Here is a 19317-nt window from a genome sequence, read left to right as displayed (position 1 = left end):
GGACTGGTGGTTGTAATTTGAAGACAAAATCATCAACTGAAAAAATAATCAGCTCATCAATCAATAATAGAAAACTTCTTCTGGGGCTTTTTTTTTTTTTTAAAGAAGTCCAAAATCACAGATTTGTCCGATGGCTTTGGAATCTGAACAGAATCCAGCAGATCCTCATTGTGAACAGCCATTGGACTCAGGTGGTTGAAAGCTCAGGAAAAAGTGTCAAAAATACTTTGTCCAATGTCTTTTTTATTTTTTTTCCCCAAGAGCAAAGATGAACTTTGATGTTGGGTTCGGTTTCAGAACAGGTGATTTTTCACTGGGCGTTTCATGGTGAAGTGGATCTTTTCCTATATGTGGTATGCGTTGGAGGAATATGAGTCTTTTGTTGAAGGCCTCAGTCACCTTGGCTTGCTCCGTGCGTTCTGCTGAGTCTTCAGAGTCCAAGGCTTTCACAACAGTCGCTGCAAATGGACTGACGCACTTGTGGTCAAACCTGGCCTCCGAGTTTGTTTTGCTCTCATGGCACTGAGTCACGGCCCGGCGAATTCCCTGGAAATGCATTTTTTCAACTGACGTGCTCTGTTTTTAACTTCTGGTTGAACCCACTCTCTGGATTTCCACCTGTTTTTCTTTTTTCTTTTCTTTTTTCATGTTGGCTGGTTCTGTTTTCATGGAATCGGTCCGACTCTGCTTGAAATGCCAGGAGCCTTTGGTATTTGCTGAAATCATCTCAGGCCCCCCTTTTTTTTGGGTTGGTGCAGCCCTGTCTGTCTCGGTGGGACGTTTGACTGACTTGTGGTTCCTCCTCTTGTGCTCTGCATTACATTTTCTTTCTGTACGTCAACCAGACGAGACAGCCTCGTACATTTATTTGTGTTAATGCAGCTCCTAGACAACATACCAAGATCTGCAGATATATGGAACATGTGTCCATCTGAAAACCCTTATTGTGTGTTTTTTTTTTTTAGGTGTGCATTCTAGCTCTTGAAATGGCATTGTTGGTCTGTCCGCCCCTTCAGTCAAGCAAGACTGATGTATTTCAGGAAATATTGGATGGACTGCCATGAAATTTGTTACAGATGTTCATGGTCCCTTGAGGATGAATCCTAATGAGTTCGGGGTTCTCCCAACTTCTCCTTGAGATTCGCCAGTCTCAGTATTTGAGGTTTCGAGTGAATTGTCTTGATAGCTATTGGATGGATTATCTTAAAATCTGGCTGAGATATTCCTGCTCCCCTCAGGATGAACTAAACGGACTTCGGTGATCCCATCTTTCTACTTCTTCTTTTTGTCCTTCTTGTTCTTTGTTCTTGTCCTTGTACTTCTTGTTATTGTTCTTTTTCTTCTTCCGGCTGTTCCCTTCATGGGTCGCCATCTAACCCTATCTTCTGCTTCCTCTTCTCTCACACCATCTGACTTCATGTCTTCTTTAACTAAATCCACAAATCTCCTCTTTGGTCTTCATCCCATCTAGCACCATCATCTGCTTGTTAAGCCTGACATCATTCCTGGGTCCAGACAGGTCCACAGTAAACAATCTGGACTCTGGAGAAGAAGTTAACGTTACTTTTTCTTCATTTGTTTATGGATCATCAACTGCAGCCAATTGCTCATCAGAAGGAAAGCAGTAGAAGGGCAATGGCAAGGTCTTTTTGGACTCAGATCTGTTAAAACAGCGAGGGACACAGCATTGCGACACAGCAGTGCTCTTTTTTTTTTTGCCAGTGCAGTTTGGACCTGGAAACAGTTTTATTCAGCGTTGCTTCGTCAAGACTTAACAAGTGGATTGGGTCAGAATCTGAATTTGGTTCATGACTGAATACCTGGACAACTAAAGACATTTGTGTCTTGTGCTGTTTAGGACTCGTTAAGTTGCTAAAAACGAAAAAACCTAAGAAAAAAATTGAACATCTGTTAGCATCATATGTTTACTTTCCAATCATGGGCATGTTAGCATGCTAATGTTAGCATTTAGCTCAGCCATAGAGGCGTTAACACAGCTATACACTCTATTGCAGAGAAAACTGCCTTTCCGCACCTTATATTCAATAAATAAGTAAATAAAGTTGATTGATATTGAAATGATGCACAATGTGAGAACATAAATCGATAAAAGCAATGAGGAAGGATGTTGATTGAGGACATCGGGGAAAAAAAGGTTGTTGCTCAATATTTCAAAGGTAGTCTTTGATGTTTTTCACCGTTGTGGATATATTTCCTTCTCTTTTTTTCTTTTTTTTTTAAACAGTGATCCCTGAAAGCCTGTGTAAATATTCATCACCAGTCAGTTTCACAGTCCAGTTCTTCAAAGTCCAAACGGAGCCCGAAAATTTTTCCAGGAAAGCAGCTGCATTCTTTAAAGACGGCAGAAAAGAGGAGAAAATGTACTTTGGCGCTGGGCTGCAGCGTCTGTGTGCAGATGTGTGGGATTAAAGTTCGACTGTGACGAAGAGACAGAGGAAAAAAAACAAAAAACGTCACTTTATAATCACTGCATCTTGATTTGTCACACTGATTGTCATGTTGTGGTCTTTCTGTGTTTGTGTGTTTAGTTTTTCACAGAGTACGGACCCGACTACTCGCTGGAGATCAGCCCGAGCTGTCGACCAGACCGCAACGACTCCAAACACCTGGACCAGGTCATCAGCACCATCAAAGGTGTGTGTGTGTGTGTGTGTGTGTGTCTGTGTGTTTCAGTGGATGCACAGCTGTGTCTCTTACAGTGGTGGAGGGTGTGGTGGGTAAACAGGTGTGTGTGTGTCTGTGTGTCTGTGTTGTGTGTGTTTGTTTGTGTGTGTGTGAACCCTCTCTCACCTAAAGCTCCTTTGTCTCCACGTGGATCTTTTCATGTGTGGTTTCATCTTCTCATCTTGTTTCTATACGTCTCTGTGTGGGATCAAAGTACGACTTCTTCTTTTTTTTTCTTTTTCCACTCTCTGTGACTCTTCACATCCCTTTGTGTCGACCCCTCACTCTTTTACCCACAACCCCCTTTGGTCTTGAGTCTTGTGTTCTGCATCCTTCTCTTCCCATATATTCCTTTAACGTTCGTATAATCGTCCGTGAGTGCGTCTGCGGCTCTGTGGTTAAGCCCTAAAGCTCCGACGGCCCTTTGGTCCGGGCGCTGACAGCCCGCAAGCACCCGGGAGAGATCCTCCGCCTGGGTGAAGCTCAGGTGAAGAGTTGAACGGCGGGGAGATTTATTGGATGTCAGGTCGGGAACTCGCCGCGACAGGAACAACTGTTTAAGCGGAGTTCATTTTCCGAACGTCAAAACCGTACACAACCGAGAGACAGAAATCAGATTTGGGTGTCCCGTAAATGTCAAAGTTCTGGTGAGTACAAGTGTTAACCACAGACCAAAAAGGAAATCCTCCTTCCCTCCGCGAGGGAGCGAGCGAGCGAGCCGCTGTATTTGACATCGCAAGTTGTGTTTGATTGAAAGGTGCTGAAAACACTGTTGACTCTGGACACACTGGAGGGAATACAATCAGACCCAATATGTTGAAAGGTGTAACATAAACAAAGAGTTTTCTCGTTTTTCTTTTCTTTTTTTTATTATTACAGATACACATCTAAGCACACCACTGAAAGCAGGAGGGTGGATTTTATTTCTTCCTAAACCACAAAAGTCAAAACTGGCTTTGTCTCGAAAGACATCAAACAAAGCGTAGACCTTGTTTTCAGCTGTATTTACTCTAAATTTAAAGCTCTGTTTTACGCCTCCAGTTAACTATTTCCATCTTGTTTTCATGCAGGGAAATTCAGAGTCAGCTGGTTTTTGGCTACTCCCTCCAGCTTCTGTAGTAACTCTGAGTCAGCACCTTGCTCAAAGGCACTGCAGTGGGTAGTTGTGATTCATCAGATAATTATATGATTAAGAGGTAATACTGTTCAAGATGGCAACTTTCTATGTCCAAGTACAATACAAGACAAAGGTCACAACAACACACAGTTTCTTCCTTTGGAGGTGTCCAACAGCTCAGATTGACTCAGTCTTTGGATTTAAACTCCAGAGGATCAGGTTTAAGGCTCCTGTCGTCAGCAGTAACTTGACTGCCGGGCGTCGACCCACCTGCTACTTGTTCAAACAAACCTGTTCAATAAAACATGAGCACAGCAACTTCTCATCTGCGTCTGCTCTGAAACTTAGTAACTTGGTATTTCTGAAATGACGGATAATTCAGTTTCAGTTTAGTTCATTTGAATTGGGACAATAAATCACTGTAAAAAACAAACAAATGTAAATGCACCCGAGTAGTTAGTTTTCATCGTTAGTCCCTCTGCCAGATTGTAAAGGGAAACCTTTAAAAAGAGCAACAATGAAATAAAATACAATACCACATGAAATAGAACACATTCTATACACATAATAAATACACATTTGGACGACAATGACGGTCGCTTTTTTCTCTGTTTTGGTCCCTTTTCTCTACGGAGCTCCCTCTACAGTTTCGGAGTGCATATTTTCACTCGCAAAAAAAATCATGGCTTCTCCCCATGTCACGAGTTGTGCAACGTTATAAGGTTGGACGACCCTGGGATGAAACCGTATGAAACGAGATAGGTAGACAGCAATTTTTTGGGCAAAAACTACTTTTTAATTTTTCAGTGTGGTTAATGGTGGAAAAAATGGCAGATTGGCGGAGATTAAGTGTTAGCTAGTAGCTAACATTAGCGTTAGCTAGCGTCATAAGATAGCTAGCTATCGTGAGGCTTGCTGTCTTCTATCGCAGACACCATTATTCTGATAGAAAAGTTAATTTAAATTTCCCTTACAAGCAATTTAAAAATGCCCAATTTTCAGTGGTTTCCAATTAGAGTTAAACCTTCCGTGACCATTGTTTTGCGAACCTAGCAACAGTAACCGTGTAGGGCAGGACTTGACAGAGGGTCAATTACTCCGAAGCTGCAGCAAAAACACAGTTGCTAACAGTTGCTATCCATCATCCTTGATGCTTTCACCACTGGTCATCGAGAGCCAATCAGGGAGCGACCGTGGATCTCTACGTGATAATTTCTGATGGTTTCTCCGGAAAACAACTAACACTTCCCCCTGGAGTTTGCAAAATAAAACTGGTGCTCTGAAATGTTGTTAGTCATGTGGACAGGAGTTGAAAATGTTGCAAATAAAAGCCTTTTTAGAAACAAAGGCTAAGTGGTGTGTGGACGCAGCCGAAGCTATTGAACAAGGTGGGCCTGTTGTTGAGTGTCGTTGATGAATGCACTCGCAGGAGGGAGGACGTTTGAAAAGCTCCATTATGGTGGAAAAAGCCGCAGCTGGGTGTGAATGAAATGCCTGAGTGGAAGAAACCAGTGTTCTCACATTTTATCCACATTAGAGCGAACATGTTATCAATTAGCAACCAACAAAGACTGTTCAAACTAAACCAAACGGGTCACGAAGCTGCAGCCAGCGACAAAAAGCCCCGTTCAAAAACTCCAGGTCACATCGAAATCATCGAGGGAGCGGGAGTTTCATTTGCCGAAATTAATTTGGTCTGTTTGGCTCGTATTAAATCATGACAACCGGAGGGGCTGAAAGTATCGCTGGTATCCAGTCATACGGCTTCTATTAGGGCCGACGGAGGAGGGAACAGACGGATGAACGGATGGATGCAGAGAATAAAAGGGAGGAGAAATGAAACACAGGCAAGGCCAGAGATGGAGATGGAGAGAGAGACGGGGGAAAAATGTGCGTTTTTTGGCTGCTGCGTCCCATCTGCCCGTCCTGTCGTTTATCAGATCCCTTGTTCTTCTTTTTCTTCCCATCGTTGGCGCCTCGTTGAGGAAGAAAAATTGTTGAAATTTCTGAGATAAAACTGCTTCTTTTTCTTTCTTTTTTTTAATCTTTAACTGCAACCTGTGTGAATCGTTCCTCCGTCCTTCACAGCGCTGGTTTCAACCTGTCACGTCTGTCTTGTGTCCATGTTTCCTTTACTCTTTTAATTTTTCTTTAAGTCTCTCCGTCTTCTCTGCCAACGTCTGCTCTTCGTCAAGTCAGAAACAGCTTTTTTCACCAAATTAGTCCTGTCACGGAGTTTTTACCACACAACGAGCACGACACTCGAAAACCTCAACAGGGAGTGAGTGTGTTGCTATTTTAGATATTGGAGGGAGTGTGCGTGTCTTTTTGTCTCTGTCTCTGATTAAACAAAAGATCTGAATGTCTGCTGACTAAACTAATGCACACACACACACACATACACATACGCATATACACACACATACACACACCTCTAGGCAAACATATCCACATGACATCATAGGGGTGGATAAGTGTTTCTCTGGTTTTGGAAGTGCTGTGCTGCTTATAAACATTGGTTTCCCTGAGAAACTAGGCAGTGCGAGTTTGTATATTTGTGTATAGATGTGTATGTGTGTGTGTGTTAGCAATAGCATGTTTGTGTGTGTTTGTGATGTGCCCACATCTGCTTTGCCTGCTGGCACGAATGGACTGTAAAGATCTGAATCTTAAAGTGGTAATCCCCACAATCCTTTCTTTCTTTTGTCATTTTCATGCAGCATGTGTTATGTCTTTAAGCCATCTGTTGAAATAACTCTATACATCACACACACACACAGAGAAACACTGGGAGCCCACAGCGCTCTGCTTTATGACAAAATACCATTTTATACCAAGAGGAAATGATGCAACACTTTAATATTGTTTGAATGAATAAAACACTAAAGAAGTGCCTTTAAATCTTTAACTCTGGCAGAAAATATCAATTTAGTCCCGAGGAGGCTCAAATACGACAAACTCGACTAAACCAAACTTTAATCAGCCAAAGATGTTTCCCCTTGACGATGTTGCCTCATAATAAGATTTCTTATTATGATTATATCATGATCAAAAACCAGAGTATTAAAAAGAAAGAAAAAAAAACAGCAACGAGAAATTCCCAGAGTTGTAAAATCCTGTGTTGGAGTATTAAAACCCATTCACCGTGTTATATTTATTCGTATTGGATATATTTAAAAATCAATAGCGCTTGGAACCGGATGCTAAAATTAGCACACGGCTACACTACGTCATAAATTGAGACTCTAAAATTCAGACTTAAAGCCTCACTCCTCTTCTTCCACGTCTTTTTGACCCTCTCTTGTTCCTGTATAACTCTCTATTACCCTAGTTTGAAAAAGAAAAAATGCAGTACAATTTAGCCTGCATGGACAAAAGTCCCAAATAACATAACTACAGTTGACATGTATGTAAACAAAGATGCTAACATTTGACATACAGCAGCTGTTGTGTGGTGAGGATGCATACTTTCTGTCTGTTGACATTTAAAGGGATAGTTAAACATTTTGGCAAATTGGCCCATTGCCATAATCCCTATAGTCATAGCAGTAGGTTTGTTACTTTTTGTCAGTGCAAGCTATTTTTAGAACAGCGGAGCAGAACCGTGAGCTGCTCAGAGCTATGCTACGGAGGCTAATGGGATTTCTTGGTTTTGTTTCCCTCATCAAACTCATTAAATACACAATCAAACAACTCCAAAACGCTCTGGTGGACAAGTTGTGACCTGCACATTCACCACGCTATGAGATAATAACAGATCGTTACCAGACAGAGTTGTTTTAGAGGTAGATTCATGCAAAACCACTGATGCGTGTTCAGTTTTTCAGCAAGCAGTCTCTGTTTACCTTGAAAATTACTCTCTCGTAACGTTATTAATGATTATGGCAATGGGCCAATTTGCCAAAATGTTGAACTATCCCTTTAACATGTTGTTTTACCAATAGCATTATCACCTCAATATGCTATACTGTTGGCAAATTACCAGAGGTTTTTAGAGATATTTATCTGTATAAATATTACATATGGTATACAGTATATTCCCACCACCACCACAGTTTTAAATCATCCACTGGAATTTGGTTTAAAGTATAAAAATACATATTTAAGCCAACGTTGGATAAAATGCAAATAAAATCTGGTGAAGATAAAGTGTTGGACGTTGTTGATGTCAGTAGCTTTAGTTAATGTCGTGACGTTAAGTCCCGTTACTTTACGTCACTTTACGTTTTTTATCTTTTCCGAGAACAAACCCAAGACGACGTAGAACCATCAGGGACAGTGTGAGCGTGTGTGTGTGTGTGTGTGTGTGTTAAAGTGTGTTTTCCAGGGGATTACTCACTCTTTCCTGTTGTTTCTCTCATTCATTCTCACTCAGGCTCGTTAAGTGTCTCTATTAATTAAGATGTGATTTTTATAAGGTGATAGTTGGAGGCGACAGCAGCTGTCTGACGGTTTGTGTATTCACAGATCCGTGTTTACGAGACTCTGGTAGCATGATTTCCCCAGGGATTGCTAGTGTGTGTGTGTGTGTCTGTGTGTGTGTGTGTGTGTGTGTGTGTCGGCCTTTCTGCTAGACTGTATCATATATTACCATTGTGGGAAATATCGCCGCATCTTTACATTCGGCTACTCGTTAATTCAATCCCTGTGCTGACAAGATGCTTTCCATAACACACACACACACACACACACACACACACACACACACACACACACACACACAGCATATATAATAACCTCAGACCCTGTGATAGATTAACGTTTGCAGGTAGTAAATATCGGAGGCCCCCGCGGTCGCTCGTCACTTTAACAGAATTTACCGTTTACATCTGGAAAGCAAAGAGAGGCAGAGAGAGAGAGAACGAGGGAGGACTCTGGGAGGAAAAGAAAGAAAGAAAGAAAGAAGAATCTGTCTGCAGCTCTTTTAAATTAATCATTTCATGTCAGAAAATAATTATAGATACTCATGTTCAAGCTCCCAAAGCCCAGAGAGGAGGAGTTTGTGTTGTCCGACCACCAAAAATAACCAAATAATAATGAATCTACGCTGATATGAAGCGAAGAAAAGTGGAAAATCTTCACATCTAAAGAAGCTAAAACCAGTTATGAAGTTATAAAGAAAGAATATTTCACATTATCACAGGTTCATATCATGAAGTAAATATCCTGTGAGCAGTTTCTCTTTTCTGTCGGTGCTGAGGGTCCAACGACTTGTGGCAGCTCTTCCTCTTCTCTCATTCGTTTCCTGTTTTTAGCTCACATCATGATTTTTCTGACTTTTCCTCTCGTCACTGTAGAAAAAAAAAAATTCTGCATTGTCTGCAACAGTTCCCCCGGAGGAGTGTGTGTCTGCAGCTACTGTATCTGTGTGTAGCTGCTGTGTGCGTGTGTGTGTGTGTTGGTTGTGTGACTTCCAGTGTTCGCCACCACAATCAAATTTTAACAAAGTGTAGGGAAGTCTCAAATGTCATGTAAACTAATATTTGCTGCTCTCAGCCAATGAAAATAAAGTTTTAAAATAGTCTTTTTATCGATTCATTTTGTATTTTTATTGTATTAAATCAATAAAGTTAATACTGTCAGGCGACACAGTGAGAGACTTTTAAAGTTTCTTGAAGTTAAACTTAAAAAATATTGATATTATTCTATTTACAACTCTCGATTATAGGATGATCAATCGATTCGGGGTTAATATTGATCATCTTCGCAATGCAGTCATCTTGCACACTTTTGTTAAAGCTCCACTCAGCCGACATTTGTTTGGTTTTTGGTGACCTAGAGAGTATTAAAGCAGATATCAGTGGAATGTTTTTGTTAATATAAGTCCTAAATAGTCCTATTTTCCGTCAGCAATCACTTACATGAAGTATTTCAGCCTAAACACGAGTCTCTCCGTCACTCTGCTCTGCTGTAACCCGAGGAGAAAATTTTCCTTGTGGGATACAAGTGTTATCCAATGAGGAGAGAGAACGGCATGAAGGGCTGTGTGTGCAGCCAAGGGATGCGCGTGAATGTGGTGACGTAGCACGAGGACCAATTGATGCCTGACAAGGGCGGGGGCTGCTAACTCATGGTGCGTTCAAAGAAACTCGTACTTTGTGTTTTTCCTTCCTGTGAAGTCATACCAGTTCGATCTGGTACGAGTTCACGGGTCGGAAGTTACGAGTGGCCGTTATAGGGAACTTTCACAGACAACAGGATGGTAAAAACACGAGCTACGGGTTACCTGGAACGCTACCAAGTCGTAGTTGTGACTTGAAGCTGTAACTTACGGTTTCAAAAGCCTGCCTTGAACGCAGCATTAGCCGAAACGGCCGTGAAGCTGATATCTGCTTTAACCACAGGTTTTAAGGTAATCGTCGATATACCGATCACATATTCTTAAAAAATAAAGAAAATTAGCCAGTAATAATCAATAGCTGATCAGTTTTGGCAGCATAAGCGTGACGTCTTCAGAGATCCACACCCACCCAGAGGAGCAGTCACAGCTCAGAGGTGTTATCTAATCATGTTGATGTTACTTAACTCTGCCTCAGTCAGACCTGTAAACAGATTCACCCTCTACAGAGACGACACATCGATCATTAATCATCGATCATTGATCATTGATCAGAGGAAAAACACCAGGACAGGTTATTATTTCCTCGATAAAACTGCTGCTGCTGCTGCTGTTGCTGCTGTGACATGACGGCTCCACAATGGCCCCAGCAACAGGACATCCTCCCTCACTGCGTCAGTGAAGGGCCCACATGTGTCAGGGCAATTACTCATCCACCCTGTGTGTGTGTGTGTGTGTCTGTGTGCGTGCATGTGTGTGCGTGTACCATGTTTATTCCTCACAATCAGGCCATTTAACATAACAACAGACAAACAAAGCGACATTGTCTCCAGTCTAACATATTAAAGTAAACCGACATGTAGACTTTATAATGCAGCTATTGTGTTAAACTCGTGTGTGTATGTGTGTGTTATTGTGTGTTGTGGTGTGTGTGTGAAACCAATCTGTGTCCTCACTCATGCAAATGATGTCGCAGTGTTGCTTAACGTTGTCATTTCCATATCGATTCCCCTTTTTGCATGTTTGTATTTCCTCGGGAGAGACGGGGCTTACCTCAGCCAGATGTTATTTTGCATTTTCATTGGCACAAGTGTGTGTGTGTGTGTGTGTGTGTGTGTGTGTGTGTGTGTGTGTGTGTGTGTGTGTGTGTGTGTGTGTGTGTGTGTATTTGTGTGTATGTGTGTGTCCTCCACACTGCTTCCATCTTTGGTTTGGTTTTTTCCTGCTGTCTAATATGTGTATTTAGCCTGGTTTTGTCTCCCACTTTAATGTGATGCATTTGACCCTTCTGCGTCCTCTCTCTCTCTCTCTCTCTCTGTGTGTGTGTTGTTAGATGTGTATGTGTGTGTTCACCCCCACACACCCCCTCCCCACACACACACACACACACACACACACACACCTCCCACCCCCTCTCATTTCTCTCTCTTTCTCTTGTTTACAGGGAATTTAAAGAATGTGATTTAGGAGCCGGCAGCCTCAACCTCCTCCTCTACACACACACTTACACACACACACATACACACACACCATGTTTCCAATCCAGGTCGATGCTCGGCGGCTTTAATGAAGACAATATGGAGCGGACCCCTTCGGCCCCGAGGCACGGAGCGAGTGAACGAACGAGGGAGGGATGAAGGCAGGAAAAAGAGAGCGAGGGAAGGTTTTTGGAAAACATTAGCTGAGTGTTTCCAGGGGAAAACAGTTTAATAAGAGGGAGGGAGGGGGGTGATGGAGGGGAGGAGGGGTGATGGAGGGGAGGGGAGGGGGTGATGTGGTCGCTGTACAATGTTCACTGTTTTTAATCCTTTGTTGTTTGGAACAGTTATGTGTGTTTGTGTGAATGAGAGACTTTACAGTGTGTTCACTGTGGTTATGTAAAAATTGAATTATAGCAGGTTTTTTTTTTTTTTTTTTACAGTCGCCACACCCCGAGGTTTTTCTTTTTTTTTCTGTCTTTCTTTCTTTCCTCTTTTTTTTTTTTTTTTTTTGGTATCCTGGGATGCGTACTTTTGCGTGCGTCCTATCAGTTGCACATTTTAAACTAAATGGAAAGAACAGACTTTTCAGGTGTCTGGTTTCACGTTCACCCCGGTGCCGCTGTGATTTTAACCCCCCGAGGACACATAAGCACTAAAACAGACATAAAGCGAAACAGCCTCGTTTCCCCAAACGCTCCGTTATCCTTGTTAAAAAAAGAAAAAAAAAGAAAAACACTCACACACCCTCTGGGTTCCTGATCAGGTCTGGAAAGTCCAGAAAAAGTCTGTCAAAATGCTTTTTTTTTGCGAAACTTGGACAGTTTACAAACAAACAGTCTGGAAAGGTTTGGAAAACAGCCGGGTACAGATTTGAAGCTGATTTGCTCGACCGCGTTGTTTTGACCTCTGGGCGAAAAAAAACCCTGCAAATCAAACATCTGGACAGAGTTTGGAATTTTAAATGGAAGATATGTAGGGAAAGTTAAAAGAGTTTCTTTTTTCTTTTTTTTTTGTTCACAGACAGACAACAGCAGAGAGATTACATGAACTTTAAGGAGGATTTAGATAAAGTGGTTTTGGCAGCGGCTGCAGATGTAGGTAAGATCAATTCATCTCAGGTCAGTGGACAAATATGGCGGCTGCAGGTTCCCCAGAGCGGCTGGGAAATAAAGATGATTGGCCTTCACCCAAACTTTGCATCATATAAGTGCTATGCTACATGATTTCTTAATATAACGTGTCCAAAGCATCAAGATGGGAGTTTTTTTTTTCCCCCTATTCAGACTAAACATTTCAACGGAGTGAGAGTTTAATTGGGTTAAAGTTGAACAGTCAGATAGCTAAAGATCTCAGGCTGTTTGTTATTGGTCTTTACGCAGCTTTAAAAATAGATGCAAAGTTGCATCTGGTTGTTTCCATGATTGGGGGGGAAAACAGCAAAAACCTCATTTGATCCCTGCAGCTATAGTTTGTCTGTTTGTGATGTGGCATCGAGCAGCTTCAGAAAATCTCTACATCCTCCCAATGAGCGATTTCGATATTGACTTTAATTGGGATTGTTGTGCGTTGATCGGTGTTAGTGAGAATGATGATGGTGACGTTCATATTTGACCACAGTTTGACCAAATAAATCAAAACTCAAGATCCACACATGGAGCTTTCAACTGCATTTCCAGGTTTTTCCTCAGCTTCCAACTCCAATAAGCCCCATAATAAAAAAATAATAGAAAAAAAGCCAGTAAGTGGCCCTTGAGTGAAGATTTTATTTGGTCAAACTACTATAAATGTTCATGTTAAGGCATTAAAGTCAGTTGTGACTTTTTTACGATTCACATATCATACCTTGACTTTTTTATCGTTCTTGTACATTTTTTAAAAAGTAGAAAACTAAAGGATGATTCTGCCTTATCACACATTTTCCACTGCAGCTTAATAATAAAAATAATAAAAATATGCATTTTGAAAGAAAAAAACAATACATTTAAAGGTCCATTTCACCTTGATATATGTATGTGATAACACTTCAACACTCATTTTGACCAAATTTTTCAACTCCCCACAACTGTAGATAAACATGAAATCTTGTGTAGGAATATTTTAGGACAAAGTTTATCCATCACATTGTTTGAAAATTGAAAAGAAACGTATGTACATTGTTTTTTTTTCCTGTTTATTTTTATGCATTTGTTCAACAGAATAACTACTTTTTTCTTTTTTGATGTACATACCACGAGCGTTTTGTTGAAATAAAAGACGAGAGCATGTTGTTGTCATGTGTCTCTTGCCTCTGCGTTTTAAGCCGTGATTTATGCAGTGTGGGCCGGTTAATAGAGGCTTTAATGGAGAGCGTTTGAAAGAGGAACCACAAATGTCGGCCAGTTTCCTTTAGAAGTGATGTTCCCCAAATTAATGGCCTGGAAATTCACACCAAATGTAGGAGTCACCACTCCGAGCTGGCATGTGCTGAACAGAAGTGTGTGTGTGTGTGTATGTACTGTGTGTGTGTGTGTGTGAGGATTCCCTGTGATCTTTATGAACACTGCTGCGGTCACCTCGGCGGTTTGAGCCCAACGTAGCCGAAGCAAATGAAACTCATTACACCGTTTACGAGTTCGGAAAAGTAGAGACGATTGAAATTCTATCTCATAAACTTGGAGGAGGGGAAGAAAGTGGAGTTTGGAGGGTCGGAGGGGTGGGGGGTTTACACGGTACCGAGCAAGGGGCTGTAAACATGAGCAACGTGAGAGACTGTGTGTGTGTTTATGTAGTTTTTTTCTTCTTTGCTCCGAAAGAGTCAAATTAGAAAAACTCGGGGGCCCCCGGAGGATTCAGGGCACCGCTGGAATTCGTGGATTGCGTTTTCATAAAAAGCAAAAGCCGGGATCGGGTTCTGTCGTGACCCGTGTTATCTTATTTTAAGGAGGAAGCTGAGTCTTCTGGTTGTTTACCGTTGTGAAACGTAGCCAAGCAAAACTGAAAATGTCCTAATACCAAACAATACCACAAAAAAAAACGTTTGAAGCGCGGGAGCTCTGGAGTTCATCTCCTCCCAGTGTTTTGTTGTCGTATGTGTATTTCTTCTAGCAAGCGACAAAACTTTCCCATGTCATCATTCCTGCCATGACTGTATGTTTTCAGCCCAGAAACGCTTGGAAATAACATTTATATTTGTCTGACCCAAAAAATCTACGTCCAGTGTTGGCGCTTTAAGTAGTTTGACGTTTATGTGGCAACATGTTTAGGTTTAGGTGGACGTAAGTGTAATAATCCAGATTACACGTAACAAAGAAATGTTTAATTATAAAGCCAAGATGCACTTCTTCAAATGACCACTAGGGGGTGGCTCCAAATCTGAGTCAATCCCCATAGACTCCCATGTTAAAATGTCCAAATTTACAGCAGAAATAAACATGTTTACAGTGTATGGTGCATAAAACATCCTATGCCTTTGTTAGCCAGTAGTTTTGGAATCAATTACCAATTAACTACAACAATTAATCTCATTTTTTATCAATGATATCAAGATCTTTCTTTTATACATCAGGTGTCTGACCACATGGGAGCTGCCATGTGTTGATGTTGCAGAAGAAAAGTGTCTCTTCCTGGAATTGGAAATGAAAAGACTTCCTGATAACTAACTGAACTGTTTTGTCAGAACCAGACCGGGACCATGAGCAGTTTCTCAGAAATTTCTCATTGTGGTTGAGCAGTCAGACCATGAAGGCGAGACAAACTTGAGCGTCTTACCTTTGTGTGTGGATGACCACACTCAAATACCTCCACCTCTTCCATCCATCCCTTTCCAAGAAATGTGTGTTTGTGCACACCCTCTCCTTCAAGACGTTCAAGCTAAATCCGGTTTATTTTGTCACAAACTACAAAGTGGCCGTAAACAGTTTACAGTCTATGACAACACCGGCAACCCTTCGACCCAGGGTAAGGATTAAAAAGACTTTAACAAGAGGGAAAAAAACAACAGTTACAGCTATTCATGATAGTTGTGACAGAGGCACCGTAGTCGTGCGGACAGTGTGACCTCCACACACCTGGTGGTTCGCAATCAGGTTCATTTGAAGCTTGACCACGGCTTTTTTATGCAAAACCATTACTGATTCAGTGAGTAAAATGCCACTTTTTTCACTCATTTACAGTCTGACATTGGAAAACTGATTAATGAACAATGTAATCCAGTGATATCTTGGAGCTGAATCTTGCAGAAAGACATTTTTATTAGATTTCTTTTTCTCGTCATCTGTTTAGTAAATTTTTGGCAAAGCAAACCCACAAAACGTCGAGCGAAGGCAGTGGGAACAACCGGTCAGGTCAGTGGCTCAGAGTCTGCGTTACATAACATTTTGTCCACTTGCAGCCCTGTTTGCATGGAATTTAAATTACTAGGGACAAGATTATGGAGATTTTTCTGTCATTTAAAAATCCCACATAAACCAGACCTGTGATGCAACACATTCTGTAAAGGAAAAACTTGTCTTCCACATTACAGCGCAGACGGAGGTTTCCTTTTGCCAGTATTGAGCTGTAATTTGTCTTTGGCACCCGCGCTCTTCCTCCGGAGGCACGCACATGTATTTTTTTCCGATATGAAAATGGGAGGCAGTGTAGGAATCTATGGAGTAAGGTTTTTGGATGCTAGTTTGGGTCAATCACAGAGTGGTGAGTTGTGAAGAGTGGTTCTGTCCATGGCTTGCAGCTTATTTTCTCAGGACTCTCAGGATGCTCCGTTAATCCAGTCTCACAGGAATTTCCAGGGAAAGCTCGGAGTTTTATTGTGATCTACTTGTTTGTTCTGGTTTTCTATTGAACAAACCTTAAACCCAAACTTTCCCAACGACTTGTATGCAAATTAGCACCGAGCTCCTCCACAGCTGAGCCGGCGCTTTGAATAAAGTCTCACTGTTGCATCGTTTTTAGATAAACCAAAGGCCCCGTCCTTCCTCTTCCTTTGTTTTTTTCTCTGGTTCCTTTTTGATTAAAACCTTTGTCAGTCGTGCTAAACATTTGCATAGGAGTCAAATAGTTGGGACATTTTCCAAAATTAAAACGAAATGCAGACGATATTATCTATTTTTGGAAGAAGGAGAAGGAGAAGAACTCGTTTCTAGAGGTGTTTCGTCTCCGAAATGTCAAAGGGAAACCCGTGGAGTTTTCCCACCACACCCCCCGTGGAAACAAAAAAAAGTCTGGTTTGTACCTTGGCAGTTTGACCAACATCCTATAATTATTTATCTGCAGAGAGATGGAAATCACAATCGGTTTGTTTGATTTGCATAACGTCTCCCCCGAGGAGGGAACAAAGCGGCGGAGGCCCTCTGTCTATACGTCCTCCTCCTCATCAACATGTGAAGTGTCCGCGGTCAATGGCGGAGGGGATTTACTCGCACAATAAAGACAGATGCCTCCTTTTATCCGCTTAACGGAAGAGAGGCCGAGCGCGTGGCACTTGACCGCGTCGTCGCTTGTTGTTGGTGCGTAATGACGTCCTCCTCCCTCCAAAGACCATTGAGACGACGGGTGAATGGGGAGCGGACTTGTTCTTTTTTGAGCGGGAGGTTTGGGGGGGGAGGGACGGTGGGATCGATGGAGGTGCCCCAACAACACTTTCAGTGATTTCTTTTTCTTCGTTTCCCTCCCCCAAACAGCTTTTGTTTGCAACCTTATGAATAAAATAGGCCGGAGTGACCCAGAGCTGCTGGTTTTCTGCAGATCTGGTGTTGAGTTGAAGCTGCTCCAGGTGGCAGAGGACAAACTTTTAAACATTTAAACAGCCCAACAGGCCGATCCTGTGTCCGCGGACAGTTGGTCGGTTCGGCCTCAAACAATCGCTGAAGCAGCTGGTGGTCCGACGTGGAGGATGATTATAAATAAGATTAATAGGGTTGGTAGCTAAAAATAAATGGAAGGAGGATATTAGGAAGTTAAAGTGATTAAAAGAAACAAAAAATGTTCTTGAATTTATGTTTTTTAGTTGTGTTTTGTGCATATTTTGCAAAAGTTTATTATTCCACGAGAGTAGGACCAAACCAAATTTGTGTTTATGATTACACAGATCGATAAAATTAAGAAAATACAGCATCAAGAACATTTATATAAAGTTTCACTAAACTGTAGTAATTCTAACTCAAGTAAATATAGATGTATTATGAAAACATGTGAATGCGCTGCCAATCAGCTTGTACTCAGATGTTGCTCTATATTTCAAAAGTTGTCATTAAAATGTTTATTTGATCGTAAAATCACCAAACCAGTGACTTGATATCTTATATTCCTCCCACCAGTCGACCTGCCACCATAAATCTCTCAGCAGATTCATTCATCAGTGTCTCTAATGATATGAAGACATCTCCACAAGTGAGAACATGAAGTCATGCAAATCATTCACAGACCGGAGCTCGCCCTCTTCTCTCTGGGTGAGTGACACAGACAAAGACGGAGCGGTCTGAAATGGTCCATTTGATTCCTGATGGCGTTAGCTTCAGAATGAGCAACATCTGCCCCAAAGTGCCAGCAGCTGCAAAAACCCGGAGACTGGATTTCTTTGCCTGGATCGGGATCATTGGATTGATCTTCCCCCTCACAGTGGCCGGTTCGACCTGTCACGGCAGGAAAGTGCTGTGGTTTTTTGGGTTTGTTTTTAAGGTCCTGGTGTCGAGCCGGTTGGATCAATGTCACTTGAACACAACAGAGCCTTTGTTAATATGAGTAACATCTGTATGAGGTGGAGAAAAAAAAGACCTGCTGGACCTTCGACTGTGGTTTTTCCAATCTGCCAGTGACATGACTGACAGTGAGTTGATTGTTGGTGACATCCAGGTTCAATTGATCCCAGACAGCAAAAGGAAACCTTGGCCCTGCTCTTTGGCTGCAGTCCGGTCCATAGACGTCGTGGACATCCAATGAAGTATCAACTCCGATATTCACCGACATCTGGAGGATTTTCTGTGTACGACAGAACTGGTACAGATATGGAAGTAGCATCTGAGATATAGGCTATGTCATATATGGACCAGATAACAAGTATCTAATTCTATAATTGACCTGATTTATTTGACTATTTCTCCAGACTTTTTTTTTTGCTCTGAACAGTGCGAAAAACCTCCAGCGAGCAGCAGCAGCAGCTCTGTGGGCGGAGACGACTGGTTGACGTTGGCGACTCGCTACGCTCTTGCTACCCTTTTCACCTCCTGCTGTACGACTATGAAGTTGGGAAATTGTGAAGACGGCTACCAGTTAGTGCTATTTGAAAACTAAGGTGAGTTTGTTTGGGTTTAATACCACATAATTGAAGTATTATTGCAAATTTGCACTGTTAGCTTAGCATTAGTCTTTAGCCCGGCTCCTGGGGGGAGAATACGTCAGTCCAACTGCCCAAAAGTCCGATTACCCATTAATCCGACTTATTCCAGAAGGTTATGGTTATGGTTATGGTTGGGGTTAGGGTTAGGGTTACTTAAGTCGGAGAAATGGGAGGTTGGACTAATGGACGTAAAAATATAAAATTTATGGCCGGAGAAATGGGAAGTTGGACAGACGCCATGCACCCGGCTCCTGGAAACACTTCCTGTTGTGTTGAGTTTCTGCAGCACGTTGGTTGTCAAACTGATGATTTTTTTTTAATTTGTAGCTTGTTACTACTTCAAGCGTCCTACTGCATAATGTGTCTCCAGACCTGAACCACATTCAGGATGTAGTAGAACAAACAACATCTCAAAGTTCAACATCTTGTATAATCTATGACACGAAGACCTGAAGCTGTTTTGAAAAGCTTCACACTTTTAGAGTTGGGTTCAAACAAACAGAGTCAGTCCGCTCCGTCCGAATCCTCTGAGGAATCCAGTTCCTGGTTTTTTAGGTGGCAGCCTTCCCAGACACACACACACCCACAATCACACACACACACACACACCAGGCTGGTCAGTGAGGAGAGAGAGCGGCACAAAATGCTTTTTATTCAGTAACAA

General features: G+C 41.9%; 1 protein-coding gene across 1 annotated transcript in view; it reads left to right on the top strand.

Moving 5' to 3' along the window:
• The window catches only part of hdac8 (histone deacetylase 8), a 38416-nt gene extending 26867 nt beyond the window's left edge, over nt 1-11549 (top strand). Inside the window, exons 10-11 of the mRNA XM_083993249.1 lie at nt 2550-2655; nt 11305-11549. Coding sequence (XP_083849375.1) covers nt 2550-2655; nt 11305-11327 — 129 coding nt within the window. The 3' untranslated portion in view covers nt 11328-11549. The remainder of the gene's footprint in view (nt 1-2549; nt 2656-11304) is intronic.
• Nucleotides 11550-19317: the final 7768 nt, after the last annotated feature.

This window comes from Trachurus trachurus (genome assembly GCF_905171665.1).
Source record: "Trachurus trachurus genome assembly, chromosome: 18".
Classification (NCBI taxonomy): domain Eukaryota; kingdom Metazoa; phylum Chordata; class Actinopteri; order Carangiformes; family Carangidae; genus Trachurus; species Trachurus trachurus.
Note: the sequence above shows the minus strand (reverse complement) of the source record. Positions and strands in the feature narration are given on the sequence as shown.